This window comes from Centrocercus urophasianus, unplaced genomic scaffold (genome assembly GCF_019232065.1).
Source record: "Centrocercus urophasianus isolate 14NV4802_14NV808 unplaced genomic scaffold, USGS_Curo_1.0 seq_15, whole genome shotgun sequence".
In the NCBI taxonomy this organism is placed as follows: Eukaryota; Metazoa; Chordata; class Aves; order Galliformes; family Phasianidae; genus Centrocercus; species Centrocercus urophasianus.
In genome coordinates this window covers 4,463,745-4,485,577 of record NW_024884697.1, presented here as the reverse complement: position 1 = coordinate 4,485,577, position 21,833 = coordinate 4,463,745, and the positions used below count along the sequence as shown (strand labels likewise).

The following is a 21,833-nucleotide window of genomic DNA, read 5'->3' as shown; positions in this document are numbered from 1 at the left end:
TTAGTCCTTCACGACTTGACTGTAACTTACGTAGATCTGAGTGCATTCAGACTATGTGAAAGTGCTAACAGCATGGATACATTTGTATGCCAGCCAGTGATCAAGAGCAATTTCCAGTTTGCCATGGCTACCAATTTTAAGGGCTGAGGTGTAAGCAATGTGCTACTTATCTTGTTTAGGTTTCAGACCTCAAAAAAAGGAAAAGGAAAAAAAAAAAAAAAAAGCCATATACACAGGCAAAGAAAAAACACAACAAACAAACAAAAACAAAAGGAAAAAAAATCAGTCAACTCCTCCCCCCCCCCCCCCCAAAAAAAAAAAAAAAGAAAGGAAACTTTAGTGTTCTTGAGTGAGTTATGTCATTTGACAGGAAGAAACTGTGGTCGCTCATTTGTTTAGCAGCTAGAAGTGTATTAATCTCTGACAGATTTGCATAAATACAAAAAAATCCCACCAACCCTAATACTGTACTAGGGACATGCCTGTGGTTACAAAATAGCTTCCTACGACTTCATTTAAAATAGCTTAGTTGACAGTTACTTCAGAATCTAATATACTTTGTTCAGGGTCAACGTTGGTATGCTTTTAGTGGCAGCCTTGGTTCAGGAGTCAGGTGTCTCAGTCAACACTGGAATTTGACTACAGAAGATCCAACCTCCTTCAGCTCCATCAAGAAAAGCTGAAGCTATAACAACCTGAATCTGTCTTTTTTATAAAATAATCTGAGAACTCCTTTTTTATGAACAGAGACCAAATGGTTCTCAGTGCACAAGCCATGCTTGCAAGCTTTATTGCTTTCCCCTGCTTGGACTAATATAGATACCATATATCTAAACTACCATCAAGAATGAGATTTTGGTGTTGGAGTCTGACACCTGCATTCTGCTCAGATATATGGTTTAAATTAATTTCACTGAGGGTGGTGGGAAAAGAGACTTCTCTAACTTTGCAAACCATCAGCTGGCAGGAGAACCGGCTGGAAGAGAGGTGCCTACAGTAGAAGGAGTTTCAAAGCCCTGAGAAATCACGTGGAAAATGATAATTAACTTTCTGTAGGAAGACATTCAAATACCAACTTCGCTGACACCCCTTACTGCAGCTTCAAGATGCAGACCAGGGTTTGAAACCTGTTTTGTCTGTTTTTTTCTTATGCAAAGTTAAGCCACTTAAAATACTTAAGAAGAGCTCGCTTTTATGAAGAACAGACATCATATTCAGTCAAATTTGTGTTTAAAATGGGCTAGCTGCAAAATGTATACACAAGTGTCAAAAGACTCTTAATCAAAGCATAGAAACTTTATCTCTGTACTTACTAACATTTGCAGCAATCTTCATTCATACACATTTTTGAGAGGAAATCAATTATGTCACAGACTTGCTACCCTTCTCCAAGGGCCTTCTTCCAATGGCTAATGATCCATGATAGATTATTTGAGGAAAACAGGGAAGAAAGAGGAGTAATTTGTACCCAAGAGTATCAAAGAAAGCTAGAAGGTGATTAGAGTAAGGCTTAAATTCAAAGCAAAATTTGTTATTTAACACCACATATAACTCATTCATATTCAAAAACATCATTAGAAAATGCACAAAAGCTGTGTAGTGGATCCTACCCACCCTTCACAGGGTACCAGTTAATTCAAGATATTACATATTTTATTTGTGCTTTTTGGAAGTGGACAGGCACTGAAATGACAACCACAATCTCTTCTGGAAAATACACACAAGCACATTGCTGCTTACTGTCCTGCAACCTACTATAAACGCTATTTGGGATATTATGGTAATTCCACAACATCTTTGAGCCTATACTGCATGTGTATGCATGTGTATGCATGACATGTTTAAATGTATAACATTTAGAAGCCAGAATTCATTTTTTACTTTGTGAAACTTGCATACCAACACCTAAGGAGTGTCCTTGTATATGCAGGCTTGATTATCTATTAATATCATAGGGGTGCCAGGAGCTATTTAGCAACTAAGGACATTAAGCTGTACTCTACTGGATCATGACACACACAAGTCATCCTTTGTTCATGAAGTCTTAATGCTTATTAAAGATGGATGTCTAATACAGATATCTTGATGTCTATTATCTCAACACAGGAGTTCTTACACTTTCACTTTTCCAATTCTTTCCCCATTGCCACCTGGGGAGAGTTAGTAGGTGGCTGTGTGCTGCTCAGCTGCCTGCTGGGGTTAAACCACCAGCCAGCATCTCCAGATACCTCCCAACATTTATTGCCACACATCCTTTATCTTTATTCTCCAGAATTTGGCCCACTTCCCACATCTTTTCTCCAACTGTGATCATCTTCTCCTAGAAAGATGTAGAAATGCCTTCTGCTCTCCAAAACCACTTCTCTCTGGGAACCTGTTTTATCAACCTCCTTTTCTTTCTGGACTCATTTACCAATTAAAACTGTCTGTGTGAAGGACAACGCTTGGCCAGCCTGCTAGTCAATGCATCAGTGTCACATGTGTCTAGTAACTGGAGGATTTAGGATATACCACTTTTGCTTAGTGCAAGTGTTGTCAAAATTTACTACCAGTCGGCACCAGTGGCACATAGGAAGTCCTGGGCTTTTGCATCACAGTTCAAAAATGGATACTCACCCCCCCACACACCCCAAATTTCTGCTAAATGTTATCATTTACTACTATTTATTTATTTTGCCACAAAAGTTGTCAAACTTATTAACTCACCCGTGTGTGTCTATTGCAAAGACACGTGGCTTGAAGCAGAGGAATGACAGAATCTATTTTGTATCAGAATAGAATCCTTTGTTTACTGATTACTTGTATGTAGATAAAGATATGACTCCCTTATTTACAATAAGAGGTGTTAGGCAGGCACTAGTTTACTGATTTGCGTGCAACAACTCAACTTGTTGAGCTGCTGCTTTATTTCATACAAACCCCCACAAGGCAGCAAGCATATCACATAAGCTAGATACATCACTCCCCCTGAAATACCAAACACATTTAATCATGCCGACAAATATTAGTTTTAACCTTATGTAAGCCCTTGAATGAGCACACAAATCTTACTATTGCTATTTCAAGTCTATAACTGGCAAGATTCCCAGGTAAACCACTGTCATTTTGGACAACACTAGGAAACTGAACTGAAGCAGTAAAACTCGGCCTGCCCCAAACAAGCAAATACAGTTCTTCACGAAACAAAATTTCTAAGCAAAGTTTAGCACAGTATTAGAAACAATTAAGATTCACACAGAAGAAATGCTGGGAATGGTTCAAAACGAAAATGGAAATTTATGTCCCAAAACTGGTGTTCTTTTTCCAAATATTTGATATATGAGCATAAAATCCAGACATCAATGGCCTTCTAAGTCAAGAGCAGCTAAAGGCAACTAAATACCTCAAAGGAGATGCCTGCAACAAGAATTGGCTTTAAAAGTTCCAAATAAATGTTTAAATTTTATATTGCTCAGATTTGAAAAAATGTAGAGCTTGAGCTGGACTCAGGATGTGGCAAAAGGCCAGACTCTCTCAGGAGCTTGAATTTCAAAAATGAGAGCATGAAAGATTTTGGAGCACTAGCCCTTTCTTTTCCTGTCTTATTGAGGGCGAGCGAGCAAGAGGATAATTTGAAAACTTGGCCATACATGTCTCATTTTCATTTTGTTTATTTTAAACAAATAGATCAGCCTAACAATCTCCAGGACAAACAAAGCTCAACAAAAAGGATCCCCACCCAGCACTATGATTATAAAGCATTTGGTTTGGCTTAGTCTTCCAGGACAAATAAAAGCATAAATACATTGTCTTCATGCATAAACTGGAGACATGCAACTGAGATTGATCACTACTGGTATGAAGTCTTAAAACTATGCACTGCAAGCCTATACCAGATGTGTTCATTACCTTTGCTCCTAATGGTTCCTCTGTGCTGGAATGATGGGCAACACTCTTATTTCTCCATGACACAAATATCAAACTCATAATGAAGACTATTATTCTTTCCCCCCCACTCCCAATGAACCACACCACACAGATGATGAAATTTCATAACTGGTATTGTTGCTTTCTTAAAAAAGAAAATTGGGAAATGAAGACTTCCAAGTGAAAGAAGAAAAGAAAGACTAAACATTTTTCCAGTCTTACCAGCCATGTTTGTGCACAGAATTCTGTTTGATGTCCCAAGCTTTTTTTTTTTTTTTTTAATTTATTTATTTATTTTCTTTCCATGAGAGGGAAAAAGAGATGAGAGTATGACCATAAGGATGATCAAAGGATTGGAGCCTACAAAGAAAAGTTGAGGGAGCTGGGCTTGTTTATCTTGGGAAGAAAAGGCTCTGAAGAGACCTTACTGGGGCCTCCCAGTACTTGAAGGAAGCTTATAAGCAGAAAGGAGACCAACTTTTTACATGGTCTGACAGTAACAGGATAGGAGGAAATGGTTTTAAACTAAGCGAGGGGAGATTTAAATTAGATGTTGGGAAGAAGTTCTTTATTTGGAGTATGATGAGGCCTTACCACAGGATACCCAGAGAAACTCTGGATGCCTCATCCCTGGAGGTGCTCAATGCATGATGGTCTTTAAGGTCTCCTCCAACCTAAACTCTCCTATGATTCTATGCTCAGCCATTTGGCAAACAAAGTATATAAAGCTGTGAGGAAGGAGAAGTTTATTATGCAATTAAGAATCATTCCTATGATTTGATTAATTTCACCACAAATTCAAAGAACCACTGGAGATTCAACTTTGGTTTCGATGCTCATTTATCCAAATCCCTAACTCTGTGGAGTTGACTTTCTGTCATTTAAAAAACAAAAAAACAAAAACATAAAATGGTTTGAGTTGGAAGGGACCTGAAAAGCTATTCATTTCCAATGCCCTGCCACAGGCTCATTATCCCCACCAGATCATGATGTCCATAGCCCTATCCAACCTGGCTTTGAGCACCTTCCAGGGATGGAGCATCCATGGTTTCTCTGGGCAACCAGTGCCAGTCCTTTACCACCCTCTAAATATAGAATGTCTTTCTGAAACCTAAATCTTTAAATCTACTCTCTTCTAGTTTAAATCCTTTATCCCTTGTCCTATTTACGCTACACTTTGATATTATGCTGATAAGGGTCCCTCTCCAGTTTTCTCCAGTTTCCCATATCCCACTAGCGACACGCCCCAAATCTATGACATTGAAATCCTCCACATTCTAAAAACTGCACCACTGACATTTATCAACAGTTGCTGAATGTTAATGAAGACCAACTAGTGGATGTGAGCACAGTTAAGTGGTGGGTGATGAAACACCGAAACAGTGGGTCACCTCCACCAGTGCAGATTTTTATCAGCACAGCATACAGGCTCTAGATCATTGCTGGTGAAAACGCATGGCTAATGGTGGTGACTGTGTTGAAAAATAGTGTTTTGTAGGTGAGAATTTGCTCTACCAAGCTAGTGTTAGAATCGCAAGGTTGGAAACAATCTGCATGATCATCTAGTCCAACCGCCTTCTCATTACCATTGCTACCTAAGCACTAAACCATATCTCGCAGCTCCTCATCCAGACGCCTCTTGAACACTGCCAGGGACTGCAACTCCACCACCTCCCTGGGCAGCCATTCCAGAGCCTGACCACTCTCTGAGAGAAAAAGTTCTTCCTTATGTCTAATCTAAACCTCCTTTGATACAACTTGCAGCCATTTCCTCAGGTCCTGTTTGTTGCCTGGGAGAAGAGGCCAAACTCCTCCTCATCACAGCCTCCCTTCAGGAGGTTGTAGAGTGCAGTGAGATCTCCCCTGAGCCTCCTCTTCTCCAAACTGAACAATCCCAGCTCCCTCAGCCACTCCTCATAGGATTTGTTCTCCAGACTCCTCACCAGTTTTGTTGCCCTTCTCTGGACACACTCCAGGGTCTCAATGTCTTTCCTGTAGTGAGGGGCCCGAAACTGAACACAACACTCAAGATGCAACCTCAGCAGTGCGGAATACAGGGGGATGATCACCTCCCTGCTCCTGCTGGCCACACTATTTCTAATGCACGCCAGGATGCCGCTGGCCCTCTTGGTCACTTGGGCACACTGTCGGCTCACGTTCAGCCGAGCATCAACCAACACCCCCAGGTCCCTTTCCTCTTCACAGTTATCTAGCCACTCATCCCCAAGCCTATAGCGCTGCATGGGGTTATTGTGGCCAAAGTGCAGGATCTGACCTAACTTGGCCTTGTTATTGTTCTCTTTCTATCAGTTGCAGTTTCCATGGAAGTAAATAGGAGGCATTACTTCTGGAGCAACCTATACAAAGCCAAACAGCAAGTGAAATTAATAATAAAAATAAAACAATAAATAATATAAACCCCCCCCCCCCCCCCCCCCATGTACCCCCCTCCGCCCAAATACTGAAGACACCAAAAATAAAAATAAAACAACAGCTAGCCTCCCCTTGCCTTTCCGCATATACAAAACTAAGAAAAACAAAAACAAATTTAAATGGTTCCAGCTCTTTCACAATTATTTCTTATTCTTAAAATGGCATGATAATACAGGGGGGAATATGTAGAACTGCAAATTAACAAAGCTTTTCTATCTAAAAAATTTCTTGTTTGAACATACAGATCTTCCCACACAAAGGTAAAATCAAATGAAAATTGAAAGAGAACCAAGTTATACTAAGGCTTGCTGTGTGCATAAAGCAGTTTGCTGTCTCAGTATTTTCTAGTGCGTTATCCAACTTGGGAAAGTTTGCTTTACAACATACAAAAGATCTTACGATCTTGGAACCTTCAGGACCATGTACTTTGTGGTTAGGCTAATCTGATGCTTTACCCCAGTGATATGTCTGAATTAATCTTATCTTTGGTCGTCAATGCAACAAGCTCCCAGGAATTAAACGAGAATCTTATAACATTAAAACAAAGTTGTTTATTATCAACCATGCACAAGCTGTTGGTATGGCTAGCTGCCACACAAATCAAGGTTAAAACAGACCAGGCTTACAGCTGAAATACAACTAATATGACATTATTCTTTCAGACATTTGGTTGGGCTGATAAATTTATAACTCTGTAATTTACACAGTGTCCCCATGACATGTGGCAGCAATGCTATTGTATACGGAGATTTTTATCATAGGAATGAAGGGGAGAAAAATCTACATTTTCCTAATGCAAATCTTTCCCATAACAATTTCAGAATGCATGCTGGCTTGCTGAAGTGTACAATTTACCTATGTGACAGTACATGAAGTTCAGATAGTGATGGATAATTATTTTAATGCAATGCAAAATTACTCTGTGGAACTCATTGGTACAGAAAGTGGTTAAGTTATCACATATAATACCACTAAATAAAAGTATATTCTTCAGTAACATGAGGCTTGAAAGATTTATTCTGCCTTCTGACTCATGCATCGCATCAGTAACGCAAACACTGCTAGAATTCAGCATTAAGAGAGAAAATTCAATTAGCAGGATTTTAACACTCTTGTGTAACACGGGAACTGTCTCATGGGAACAGACAGGAGTTTGTTTTATATGACCTTCTATCCCTGAGAGATACAGAAAGCCTACATGGATACGTTCCCAAAAAAGGAAAGATTTTCTTCAACCTCAGATAATAGTTGGCCGAAGCATGAGCACTTAGATCCTTCCCCATCCATTTTAATCCTATCTAATTGTAGATGCTCTCATCACCCATTAACCCATCACCCATCCTTTTAGTTTCACCTCCCCAATTCTAAGCATATGGCCTCCATGGTATCTGCTGGCACTGATTCCTCCAAGCTCATTTTCATGCGGGTTATTGCTTTCCAATCTCCTGCAAGACTTTCCCCTCCCTTTGTGTTATGACAAAATTCAAACAACAAAAGCCTAAATCGCCATTTCTGAGAAGTGCTCATTATTCTAGATAACTGCCTCTGTAATTAAACGCTCACCATAAGAAAGTCCTTCTACGTCTGAAATTATTAGCCAACTATTGCCGGAACCCCTCAGTCAAAGCATATTTTTATCATCTTCCTCAAGGAATTCAGAATTGGCCGCTTCTACTGAGTAGATACAAAGCTACCATATATAGGTAACCACCCTGTTCCAGATCATCACATCTTAAAAAAGCATCATACATACTGATTATATGGATTACTCCCTGGAAAGCTGACTTTATTCAACAGTGCCACTAAGCTTCCAGCTGCTGAAGGAATAAGAAATGCTCAGCCTTTTGCTGCTAAACTAGTTCTGCTTTCCCATCCACTTTCACCATGTAGATTTGTGCAAACTTCCTGTGTGGTCTGACTGCTGTTGTATAAAACCAAATGGGGGAAAAAAAAAAAAAAAAGCAGAACTTATCTTGTGTTCCAAATTGTCATGTTTTGCAATGTTGCAACCTGGAGTCCAACATTTTTACATGTCCACATCACAAGTTCTTTGTGTACATGGCTCATTTTCATCACAGCAGCTTGCTCGTTTGTTTTTTTTTTTTTTTTTTTCCTGTTGTTACAGCATGCATTTTCATAATATCTGCTTAAATTTAATCCATAACCTGAATTGCCAATACATAAGAACCAAACAAGCCTGCTGTAACTTGCAGAGAGTTTAATGTGAAAGCAAGGCAATGATTACTACAGTCAGATTAATGCAGTACAGTCCAGCCATGTTTCTGTACATCGTGGTACATTTTGATCTCAAGGTGTTTTATTCTTTTAAATAGTGACTACAGTGTTGATTTTTTTCCCCCCCGTAAGTTAAGACTTTGCTTAAGACTTTTCTCCTATGATATCCATACAATAAATATTTGTAACTGCACCAAAAATAATATTGGCAATTGTAACTTCTTATCTTCCTGTAATAGGACAAAATTGTGACTCTTGGAATTGGACCTGCAACTCTCTCTGCTCATTCTCCTCATTTCAGTTCAGTCTCAGTTCAACCACACCAATGTGAACAGCATGCATGTTTTTGGTAGCAGATCAAATCCTGTTTGCTATGTTGTCACCGTATAAATAATTACCCCTTTTTGTTGTTGGATGCTTTCTTGTGTATTGTTGCGCAGTATCCATGCATCAGAGAAAGAAGAAAGGATGTAGAAGTGCAATAACCATCTCAGACACATCACTATGGGAAAATTCAGGCTGAATGTACTTTTCTCCGAAAGTAACGCCTCCTATTAAATTCCATGGAAACTACAACAGAACAATAACATAATTGATACAGCAAATTCACAGCTACAAAATGCTATTTCTTCAACTTAGTTGCCACCATTAGCTGGTTCACATGGGTGAGCTGATCAAGACACTCCTGTGTGACAGCTGTGCATGGCCATTCAGAACGTGACTTGTCTTTCTCACTGTCATCACTGTTGAAACACACTACTGTACTCACATGCACTTTCTTGTCACCATGAACATTCAGCAATGAGCATCAGTGGATGACAATTTTTCTGTGTGATGGAATTTAATGATATACATTTGCCTCATACGCACTTCCGTGTCAGACAGCATTTTGTCAGACTGCCCCTTTGCTGCCATCTGTCACATGGCAACAAAGTGTAACAGAATATTGGTAAGAAGATTCCCCATCTACTGCCATACCACCAACATCTGCCTCTGATGTGGTCAGCCAAAATGAGACATTAATTTTGAAGCAGGTCTTGTAATTTATTTATTTATTTATTTAATATGTAAAATATTGCTAGGGAGTGTATATTCAAGTTACAGAACCTAGCAGTAAAAAAGTAACTTTGCTTTTTCTCCAGATTGTGGGCATGGAGAACAGAGACTGCTTTTAAATTTGTGTATCTCACTGGCATTTTTTCCTAGTAAGATTTAAGCAAAGATCTCGAAGATCACATGAAACAGTGACGTTGTCAGTTTTGAGGAATCATGTAACCAGATTCTGGAGATGCACTTGTAAGACCTGTATAAACAGCATGATCTCTCATTAACCACAGATTTTAAGAATTTCACAGCAAGAAGAGAACTTACTGACCACAGATGTAGCTTTAACATTCAGCAAACAGCTAGGAGATCTGAACTCAGTGTAGGAGTAGTTCCAGAGCCCTACGGAGGAGCCTCATTGCTCTGGGTTAAAAATACAAACTGCTTTATCAGGAATAATAAAAAAATTCTGCTTGCGAAAATCACAACTAGCTCTAAAGGGCAGCAGAGATATTTCAGTCTGATGCAGCAGATTTGGTTTCCTCTATTATCACTTCCCAGTGACTTAAAATTGCTGTGCAACTTACAGAGTTGGTTTACACAGCCTGACTGCAAACTAGGATGTTATAGGGTCAGATCTGTTAGAAGATTATATTAAATTTATTAGTTTACTTGAATGCTGATTGAAAGAGCAAAGAAATAGTCATTTATTTCTTTTAAATAGAGGGGAAAAAATAACTAGAAATTTAAAGCCTAAGTTAATATTATTCCCAAGAGCCTTACAGAGTCTAGACTTCAGACAGAGTAAATCTGGTCAACAGCAAGCTGGAAGTAATTCATACAGTAACTGCTCTGAACAGGACATTTTTTCACCCATTAGATCTAAACATTTTCCATGGAAGAAGATGTCATCCAAAATACACAGGTCCCAGCTCTCAGATAGTCTAAGCCAGTACAACTTGCTCCAAGGAACACCGTCAGTTCATGTCAGCTGGAAATCCAACTCCAAATCACATAAAATACTGCCTCGATTAATTCCTCTTGGAATCAATGAAAGTTTACATCAGTGTTTAAATACTTTTCTCCCCATCATCCTATTTGAGGCCTTTAATACCTTTCCCCCCTTCTAAGTCCATAAATTTTCCCAGGGCTCTGCCTACAGAAATCGCTTATTTTGGCTCATCCAGATGAAACCTGACACTGGACAGCAACATTCTACAACTCCTGCCGAGGCCAATTTTTCCAAGAAGTAACAAGTCTAAGGTCTACAAGGAAACCCACAAGCCTCAGCAGTGCTCTTTTAAAACCAGAGTGATGGAAGCGATGTCCATCAGATTAGCAAAAATGCACAACAGCTCTACTGACTCAAATGATCAACTCCATAACATGGGTCATACGTTTCCTATCAAAGGAATTCTCATGCAAAGCCAAGCAAAGCTCCCAAGGATTAGAATCCACCTTCCATTAACATGGTCTAAGCCCTTGCTTTCTTCAAGTAAAGATTAATTACAGTGCTAAAGGTTGAGAAGTTATGTCCATTCTAAAAATGCCTGAAGGTGAATTTAGTTGCTATTTGCAGATCAGATAGATTCAGCTTGAGGTTTGCCAACGGATCAGCCAATGTCTCCTGATTCAGGATGAGCATAATGGGAGATGCAGTGTCAGGGTGACAACTGTACTTTAACTCACTTGTATATTTACAACATATTTTGAATGGAGAAAGACCTTTAGATCCACACATATTTCTAAACTGCAGTGTCCACAGCTTTAAAAAGACTCAACTATAGCCTTTTCACATCACTGTTTTCTTTGGGACTTGGAAATGGAGAACCCTATTTAAAACTAAAAATCTTGAAGCTAAAGAAAAAAGTTAACTCCTCCCTGATTTACTTTCCCTTGCAAACTTGTGTGGAATATATTTAATCTGTTTAAGAGAATGCTTTGCCACAAAGTGTTAATAGATAAAATTTCCAGTCCTGCCTAAGTTCTGGCTCCATTGATCTGCTGCTGTAAGACAAACACTGCCTGCATTTTAGGCACGTTCACCTGAGAATCAGTCTTCCACTAATTATTCCCAGAATCTCCCATAAAGTTATGTGAAGAAGGAAATTCATCTTCTAACAGGTACAAATAATCAGTATGTATAAAGCTTTATAGAATAATAACTAACTGCAAGACAATTTAGCTTGAAATCTATTTTAAAATAATCTAGCAGAACTTACACAATAGATTTTTTCCAACAATATGAAATCTATACATTCAACAGAAGAGAGAGACAGTATAGTTATTATGATAATTGCTGAGCTTCCCAATATTTCTACTTTAGAAGATCTTAACATTTAAATATCAGTTTAGAACAAATAAATACATAAAAGTCAGTATCTGCTGATTAACAGTGGTCCATAAGCACAGTGGTGCATTAACAAGAACTTGGAAGCAAGTGCCCTGTAACGAGCTGCCAACTCTACACAGTAGGTGCACTGACTTTATCATGAGGAATAAAAAAATTCAGGAGTCTTTTCCGCCGATGATGAGGCAAAAAGATACATAAAATCAGGGAAAGACTGCCCGAGAAAGTTACATAAAAACACAATTTTTATGAGAATTTTGTTGTTTAATTAAGGAAAATTCTTGTATTATCAGTATAAGCAGGTCCAAATGAAGGAGGAGGGATGGTAACATTTAGGTTACACTCAGAGGTTGTTTATTTATTTTTAGTTACAGGAAGCATTTTTTTTCCACAAATAATAGAGCTCCTGAAGTCTAAACAGCTTCCCTGGGAGATGGTGATACCCATCAGACTACATCCACAGGGAAAAGTTGGATCATTTTCCTTACACACAAGAAATTCAGCTCCTGCTCAGGTCAATCAAAAGAAAATCCTCTGGCTCTTGCAGAGATCCAGCAAAAGACTACAAATATCCCTGGTATCACCTGCTTCTGGTCCATGCTTGGTACAGCATCTTATTCTTTAATGAATCCCTGTTGAAGAGAACAAAGCCTGTTATTCAGACAATGCTGTAAGAACAACTGCTAGAAAAATAAGTACTAAAAGGATTTTGTTATCCTAATTACACCTTACACAGACACAGGACGCAGTGGGTACCTATGTTACTGAAGGCTGGGAAAGTGCCGTGTAGCCTGGGAATCTCTGAATAGTGATGAACCACAGGTAAGTAGAGCTGCATTTCCACTGAAAAGGGTGAGGGAGAGGGAAATAAGAAAATCAAGGAGAGAAAGAAATGAAGCTATGAGAAGTTTTTGTATGGTCATTTATGAGACCAGAAAGCAGCATCTATGTAGAGAAGGAAATGCATACAAAGGAGAGAGAACTTGGATGACTGGATGGTGGGGGCATTGATAAAGCAAAACAGTGAGTTTACAAATTGTGATAAAATTTTAGTGAACAGAAGAATTAAAAAAAAAAAAAAGAGGAAAAAAAAAGAAAATAACAAAACGAAGTAATTTGCCATTGGGTAAATCTCAGACAAAGCATTCATTTCTGCTGTCATTCATAGATTCCATGCTTCCACCACCAGCTTCATCCTAACAACTTCCTGGAAAAATAGAAGGCTGTTGCACAGAGGGATATTTGAGTGATTGTCCAAGGTGATGCCTAGCAAAGGCAGAAATACTGAGGGAAGGGCATGGAATTACTTGTTCTCTAAAGAGTTTAATCCTAGTTTCATTCAAAAGTTATTTTTATGAGGGCAGGTGCTAAAAAGTCCAGCTGAAGAGTGAAACTTCATTGCTGTGGGCTCTCCGTGGATAGAGTCGTATGCCATGGCAAGTTTATAGATAAGACAAGTATTAACAACTCCATTTTATTGGATTGGAACTGAGGCACACAGAGATTAACTCATCCTAACTGTCTCAAAGTCTGGGGAGAGGTTGAATTATAACCTTATCTCTTGAAGCATAATATAAGTTCTCCACAACCTTTCCTTTCTACAGAGTAATTTCCTCATTTTAGATCCACAGAACTAGACAAACTAAGGTTCACAATGGGTTAGTTACAAATTGGTGCAGAGATCTAGTTTTGTACTTTCATTGACTTGCAAGATGAAGACAATGAAATGGTAGCTGAAAGCAAATATAAAGAAGTAATGTGTGTATGAGGGGAGGATCCTGATTTTTCTTATGATCTTATAATACGTATATGCTTGTAACTGAGCACTGCTAATTACTAATCATAAATTAAATTCTGAAGCACAACAGATGCAGAAACAACATTATCTTCTTGTCCTCCAAAGAAAGAAGAATGAATTCAACATCTCAAGGCCTTAGGACGCAAACTGAGCACGGGTACAGATTGCCCAGAGAGGTTGCAGAGTCTCACCTTCTTTGGGGATCTCCAAAGTCACCTGAACATCAGCTACCTGCTCTGGGTGTCCTTGCTTGAACAGGTGTTGGACTAGGTAAACCCAGATGTCCTTTCCAACCTCAGCCATTCCAGAACTCCATGAAAACATCTCAAACAGCTACTGCATGTCCCAACATATAGAAGCAAGACAAAATTGCACCTGAAAATAGCCCTTCTAACACATTGCTTTGTTAATATGGATGCAACCAGTGGGTCAAACCACAGAATTTCTTTGCTACAACATATTGTGGATTTGTTCAAATTTAAAACTGCAAAGAACACAGATAAATTCAATGAGGAATCATTCATCAAGGGAAAATAATAATAATAATAAAACACTGCTAACATAGGAAGCCCTTGAACTGCAAGTCCCTGGTAGCTGGGATGAGCATGACTGCAAATTTGCTCTCTTACACTCACGCTAAACACTTGCTTTACTGCTTTGGTAATTTCATATTACATGGGTAAGGGGTTAGGGCACTTTAAACAATTAGACAAAGGAGCACAGCAGCAGTTGTAAGTAAACCTCTTTGTAAAAGAACATTCATTTGAATTGGATGGTTAAATCCCCGGTGAAGCACCTGGAAGATTTACCAACTCATGTCCAAATGAGCAAGATGTAATGAGCTTGTATACAGGCTCAATATGAAAAGAGGATTGTTTTTAGTAAAACGGTAGAGAATAACCTCTTACTGAAAAGAGCTATATTGAATTTTAATCAGAGGAAAATAAAGATGCAAGAATAAATCTGCATGGGCTTAGAAAAGGACTAGATGACTTTCTCGGTAGTTAACAATGATGCTAGAGAGTGTTACACCCTACTCTTCTATTTTCTGTTATCTTTACTTTTTCGATTGCTCCATATATCCTAAGAAAAGGAAAACAAAATAAAAATAAACCTTTAAAAACAAACAAACAAACAAACCAAAAGCAACAAGAAAAACTGCCAGTGTTGTCTTCTGCGAAGTAGAGAGAAAATACAGAGAAAACATGAAATGAAAAAGTTATTAAAAACCCACACTTCAATTACAACCAGTTTGCTGGCGCTAATTGTTCATCCCAGTATTTTTCACTGCAGAGTTACATGTTCAAACTGGAAGTGGAGGAACCCAGACTACGTTCTGCTGCTCATATTTTATATATTAGATCTTGGTCACAGCCACCATTCATTTTCATTTCTGTGACGACTTGGGGCTTATGTGACCCTCACTAACATTCCTTTTGGTGCAGGCTTGTATTTTCAGAGATGTTAAATGGAAAATCCTTTCTAAAATGTGCTTTCAGTTATGAAAAAATTCACGTACCCCCTTTTATTTTTCTCCTTTTTTCTTTTAACAAGCATATTTTGGCAATTATTAGGGAATTTGTGCTCCCCACTGATGTCTAAAATTCCATTATTTGTATTTCATCGTGGTGATGGAGTCCAGCATTATGTCCCAGAACCAAACTTTTGGGACTCTATTAGAGCTGTTTTTGAGGAATGGGTGGAGACAACATTGTTTGGGTCCTTGGAGTAAAGCATGTGAAAACATTTTTTGTTCCTTTTCTGAATAGTAGTTTGGTGTTAAAGATCCACGCACTAAACTAGTCTGCTCTGACACTGAATACAACCGAGAAAGCCTCACCATACCACTAGTTTTGTTGAGATGGAAAGCCAGAAGTCAAATCAGTAACAGGATTCACAGTGCTACAGTTCTGAGGTTGTTGTTCCATACCAATAACTGAATTTGAGCCATTGCATGTGCCTTTTCCCCCAGATTCGTACCTTGAAGCTACTTAACCTATTTGTTTAATTTCACAGGTAACCCATAGGAGGTGAAAGGGAAAGGATGTTTTTCCCCAGCAAACTCATAACACCAACACAACATGGCTGAAATTGCTTTTCTTTTTGTGCTTGGCTTTGCAAGGTTCCTGCTCTGCTCTTGCAGCTGCTGGGCTCAGAGCACAGGCTCCAGTTTCAGAAGCAGCAACCAAAGCCATGCCATGCCATGAGGAGCAAGACAATGTCAAAGAAGTACAAGGAGAGGTGGGGGCATGGAGTATAGATATCTCTAACATCAGCAGATGGTCTGTGTCTCTTCTGCATGCTAGTGGGACGAGACCCCATCTTCCATATCACTTCAGAGCCAGATAAATGGTGTTTCTGACCACGGAGCACAGACCATTGCTGGTATAGCTCTGAAGTCTTTTAAAAAAGTCTGAAGTTTTGCCAAGCTCTCCTAGCTCCAAGGAGCCCAACAGGCACTGCACTTATTTCATTACAGAGTGAGAAAGGAAGATCAGGCAGAAGTGTGTTAATGTCAAAACACAGGTGATTTCCTGGGGGCTTATCTGAAGAGAAACAGAAGAAAAAAAAGAAAAAAAGAAAAATCCAAGCTCTCATGGGCTTACTTTCCAATAGCTTTAATATTCAGGTCACTGACAAGAAATCCAATGAAAGAAAATATTTCTTGAAAAGGGTTTTGTTGCTTTGCTTTGCATACTCACCTGTGTTAAGAGGCACTAACATGAACCTAGTGGGTGCCAAGATCTCCAGAAAGCATTGCATTTCTTGCCATTCCACCTCAGTCAGAAACAACAACAGAAGAGTCATGTCTGGCATGACACTATAGACACACCATGTATTTGTTTTAATACATGAGGGTTAATGCTTTAAAACGAAAATAGGGGAGCTTTAGACTGGATATAGTTGGAAAATTCTTCACTGAGAGGATGGCAAGGCACTGGCAGAGCTGCCCAGAGAAATTATAGATGCCCCATCCCTGGAGGTGCTCAAGGCCAGGTTGGACAACCTGAGCTGGTGGGGGGCAATCAGCCCATGGTGGTGGGCATTGGAACTGGATGATCTTTGAGGTCCCTTCCAATTCAAGCCATTCCATGATTCTATGATTCCCCCAGTCAGCCAGGTCTCAAACTATGACCCAGTCACAGGACAAATTAATAGGCATGCAGAAGGAAAATTAGACTGAGAATTTGCCACTGCTGAACACTATTGTTGAGGTGAATGCAATATTTCCTGCTGCATTCTGGGTCTTCAGGAATTACTTCATGCCACCTCTTTTTCTTATAAACATTAACTACGTTTTCTCTTGATACAAGTTGCCAGTAAGTTCAGAGGCATCAAACTAAACTAGATAGAAACTGGTCTGCAGGAAAGAAACTAAAATTTAAAAGGAAAGGTGGAACTGACTCACAGTTGGCATCTCAAGCCATGACCTGTATACTGACTTTGAGCTGATTTTTATTTTTTTTTTTTTAAACTATCAATTGATCATTTCACTTACATTGCACACTGCCTCTTCCTGCATTTTCATAGTGTTGTAGAATTGTTTGACTTGGAAGAGACCCTATAACATCATCTATTCCAACCCCCTGCAATGAACACCTGCAGCTAGATCAGGTTGCTCAGAGCCCCATCCAGTCTCACCATGGATATCTCCAGGGATGGGACATCCATCACTTCTCTGGGCAACTTGTTTCAGAACTTCATTACCCTTACTGCAAGTACCTTTTCTTACATCTAATCTAAAACTCCCCTCTTCTAGTTTGAAACCATTTCCCCTTGTCTTATCACAACAGACCCTGTGAAAGAGCCTGTCCCCTTCTTCCTTATAGCCACCCTTTAGATACCGAAAGGGGCTTTTAACCCTCCGCATCCCACAGTTATCTGTTAATACAGAGTTGCTGCTGTGTTCATACACAGTAACTACACAAAGAAGTGCTGTGTAAATTGATTTAACTGCATCCCTGACCTACTCGTTGTCTGTACCTCCCTAATTTCCAGATTCACACACAAAGTTGTTAAACTTCAGTCACGCTTTAGGGAAAAGAGCACCAGGAGGATATGTCTGCTCCATTCATATAAACACATCACTTTCTTAAGAAAACAGGATTGTTTGAAAGAGCAGCAGTCTCTCTTCCTTAAATCACTTCAGCTTTCATGTTCTCCATGTCATCCCTTTCGTCAGCAAAAACCTGCTATCACCTGACTACCCTAGCAGAGGAATCAGAAGTTGTCTCCAAATGGGATAAACTTTTGAAGTAATTCCTAGAATAGCTTCTTCTGGTGCACACACGCAGCAGACAACACATATGGAGCTCTGCAAAAGCACTTTCCTGGCATTCACTTGCAGCGGATGACTCACAGGAGTCATTCTGAGTACAGATCACCCTGACGTGACCACCCTTCCCCTGAAGCCACGCAGACCCCTCAGTTTGCAGCACGCCAACCTCTATGCTGAGGTTTCAGATGTGAAATAGAAACGATGTGCTGACAGTCTTAATAAGAAAATTAAAAGCCAAATCTGTAGTAGAACTCTTCAGCCAATTCTCACATGGCACAGACGAGCATAAGGGATCCTCACACACACTGCTGTGCACAGGCTCAGAAGACATTCAGAGAAAATTTAACTTCTGAGAAAAGGAAGTCAAACGCTTGGCAAATATAAGGGAAAAACCTCAGCTTGTAAGTAGATGCCATGGTTTGATTTTGAGGGCTTGCTCAGCTCAAGGTGCATGAAGCCATTTAAAGCACTGTAGCAAGACCCTCACTTAAAACTTCAGCATCATAAAAAAATTAAAAAAAAATCACAACTCATGCACCCCCTCAAAATCTTTGCAATTATCCCCTTAAAAAAAAAATAAATGCAAAAAGCACCATAAAACTCTATTAGGTGCAGATTTACGTTTTGCATCTCAGTTGAGAGAAACAAACTTTGTATTCAACTTATTTAGAATTTAACCAACTACATCCCCAGCTGTTTCCATGAAGTTTCTACAAACCATCTGCAAACTTTTTACACGTCAAGATTCTCAATCAGCAAAGCAGTGCAGTTATAGCAGCATTGAACATGGCCTCTTGACACTAGATTTTTAATATCTGCAGCAGGCAATAACAGTGGTTTTGGTGGTTTGAATTAATGTCATTCATTATTCAAAGAAAAAAAAACAAAACAAACACAGCACTGCTGAAAGCAAAAATCAGTAAAATTTCTAAGTATCAAATACAGTCATCAGAAGGGATAAAGAAAAGTGGAAATTCCAAGAACAAAATTAAAGAACAGAATGAACATTTTTCCCTCCATAGCCCCCAACACAATTTCACTCTCCTTTCACGCTGTTTTTTGCTGCTCTGAAGTTTTCCACCCATTCCACTGCACAGCACAGCAAAGAAAGCAGTGAGTTCATGCTGCAGTTTCAACTGGTGCGAGCCTTTGCTATTAACTTGAATTTACAGAGCAATCTCTCCTTAAATTAAAAAAAAAAAAAAAAAGTAAAAAAAAAAATCCACACTTCCTCACTGCACTGTAACACTGAGAAGTATATCTTAAAAATCTCCCTCGAGTCTCTCTAAACATCTGCTTAAAGGTTTGCTGTATCTTAAAAGGGCTCTAATTACCAGAAACTCCTCTCTTACTTAAGCCCAGGGCTCACATTTCGATTATAATTCAAGCTCCAGTTAATTTAGGGCTGAACCATAAAAAACAAACAAACAACAACAACAACAAAAAAAACCCACAAAAAACAACAATGAAGAGAACATAGGCCTACCTTAAAACTTTCCAGCTTTTCAGAGGATCCAAGTCAGAGATTATAGACACCATCGTATCAATAATAGCAATAAAAATAATAATAAAAAAAGAAAATGACAGGGAACCTAAGCACAACAGCAGCAAGGACTCTACTCAGTGTGGGAATGACAACAAACCCAGCACAGCTCTTCCTCCTTCTCGAGCTGATAAGCACTTGTCCCAGCTTCTCTCCACCCCCAAAATCAATCTTGTGCTATATTGCTTCACAGTCCCAGTTTCATTTCTCCACCACTACCTTTTAAAGCCCTTGTAATCTGCTCCAACTGATCAAATGTGACCTTTTTGTAGCCCACTTTATTCCAAGCACAGCCCTCAGTTAAATCTCTCTTTATTAACACCGTCCTTCTTGGCTTTCTTTTGGAACAAACACAGCTCAGGCTTGAAGCCTCCAGTCTTTGCCAGCAATCATTTACAGATTACTGCAAGCTGCAGTCATCTCCTTTTGGGTATTTCTTCTACCTCTGAGGTTTGCCTCTTATATTATTTCCAGGAGGGTAGTGGGGGTCTCCTTTTTCATATTCTGATTCCTTTAAATTAGGGACTTCAGAATGCAACTTCTCTACCACCCATCTCTCCTCCTCCTCTTGTCTTCACCCCCAGTCTACTCACCCCCTCCTCCCCCCACAAAAAAAGCTGTTCACAACCCTTTGAATACAGTAGCGTCTTTTCCTCCTTCCCTCCTTTCTCTTTAAAATCTAATAGACTTGATAGACTTGTAAGCTGTGTGTGAAAGCACTCTAATTTATGGCAAGACTGCTATTATGGTAGAATAATGAAAAGCATAATAATGTGAGGGCAGATATAGCCTCAGTGTGTCTGAAAGGGGAAAAGGTGGTTGTGGAATTCCATTAAATCCATTTCTTCTTTTTGTTGCTACTTAAAAAATAAATAGTAAAGCGTTCTTCAGATCACTATGGTGATCTGAAAAGTTGTGTAACTGCTCTGCCAGTCTGTTTATTTAAAAAAATATAAATGATTTGCTTTTCCTCCCCCCCCCCCCCTTTTCAGTAACACTTTCTGACATTGTTTTCCTTGCTTTTGAAAACTTCTCTTCTGCGTTTTTTTTTTTCCTTTAAAAGTTTTAATTGTTGTTGGTTTTTTTTTTGTTTGTTTGTTTTTTTTTTCTTTCCTTTTTCCAATACATGTGAGTGATTGTACCCTTCTCTTGAGCTCCACCCATTTTATGGAATGTCTGGAAATTCTCAAATTAAAATTGTGGAGGGAAAATAAAAGCAGAGTACTGTCTTCTAAATCGTGCAATTGAAACCAAACTACCCCAAACTACAGATACTTCCACTTTGCTATTTATAATGTAGGCATATGCACCTTGTTCTTCCCTACCACCAGTTCTTATTTAAAAAAAAAAAAAGTTAAAAGCAGCTGTACATGTTAAAATGAAGCAGCGATTTAATGGCCATGTGAAAAATCTGGTAATGGGTGACATTGTGGAAGCATTAAGAAGTATATAGTGAAGCGTGATAAACTTTGCAGACTGCATTAAGTCTCTCACCACCACCGCCTTTGGTGAGATGGAACTTGAGTTGTGCTTTCAGGGCACCCTTGGCTCTGCTGTAGGCACAAGAGCTTCCCATTATTGATGTCTCTATTGTACCAAAGCAGCACAGTCTGCCCTTGAAAGAAGATGACCCTGTTCCCAAATGCCTTGTGATCGCTTTATCTGCAGGGATGTAGTGGTATGGGGCCCTATCTGCAGATTTTAGCAAACAAAGCTTAGAGTTCTGATATTTAGATTTTACATCCTCCCCTGGGCAACACCTTTGATTGTCTCTGAGATGAGTGATAAGGACAGCAGGGAGTGCTGCTGGCGAGATTGCAGGTACAGATCTGGGGGGTGGGGATAGCTGGGGTGACATGCTCCAACACTCTCTTAAAACCATTGTGGCACAGAGTGATTCTCACCTGGTACATCTGAGTACTTCTTCAGAAATTAAGATTGTATCAACCTTTGGACACTTTGGGGATCTATATTTATTTACCTACAGATTTGCATACTTGTCATGGAAAATGAAATTCAGTTGCCACTTGTCATGTTTTTTTTTGTGGAGCTGATGAAACAGTGATTGTCAGCTTGGAACATAATGAAAGCAGATTGGCCAGTGTTTCTTCCTTCCTTTCCTCCCAAAAGTCAACTATACACAGGTTAATCCTTACATGAGGGTAGGATGGGTGTGATTAGTTATAGTACAATCTATGCCTTTTTTTTTAACCTTCTACATATCTTTCCCATTTACTTGTTTTAG

At 39.2% G+C, this 21,833-nt stretch overlaps 1 protein-coding gene across 3 annotated transcripts in view; it reads right to left on the bottom strand.

The window, feature by feature from the left end:
- CELF2 (CUGBP Elav-like family member 2) overlaps positions 1-19,676 on the bottom strand; it is a 364,188-nt gene extending 344,512 nt beyond the window's left edge. For all 3 annotated transcript variants that reach the window (XM_042815508.1, XM_042815506.1, XM_042815509.1), the window contains exon 1: positions 19,532-19,676. In XM_042815508.1, the coding sequence (XP_042671442.1) occupies positions 19,532-19,584 (53 nt within the window). In that variant the 5' untranslated portion in view covers positions 19,585-19,676. The remainder of the gene's footprint in view (positions 1-19,531) is intronic.
- Positions 19,677-21,833: the final 2,157 nt, after the last annotated feature.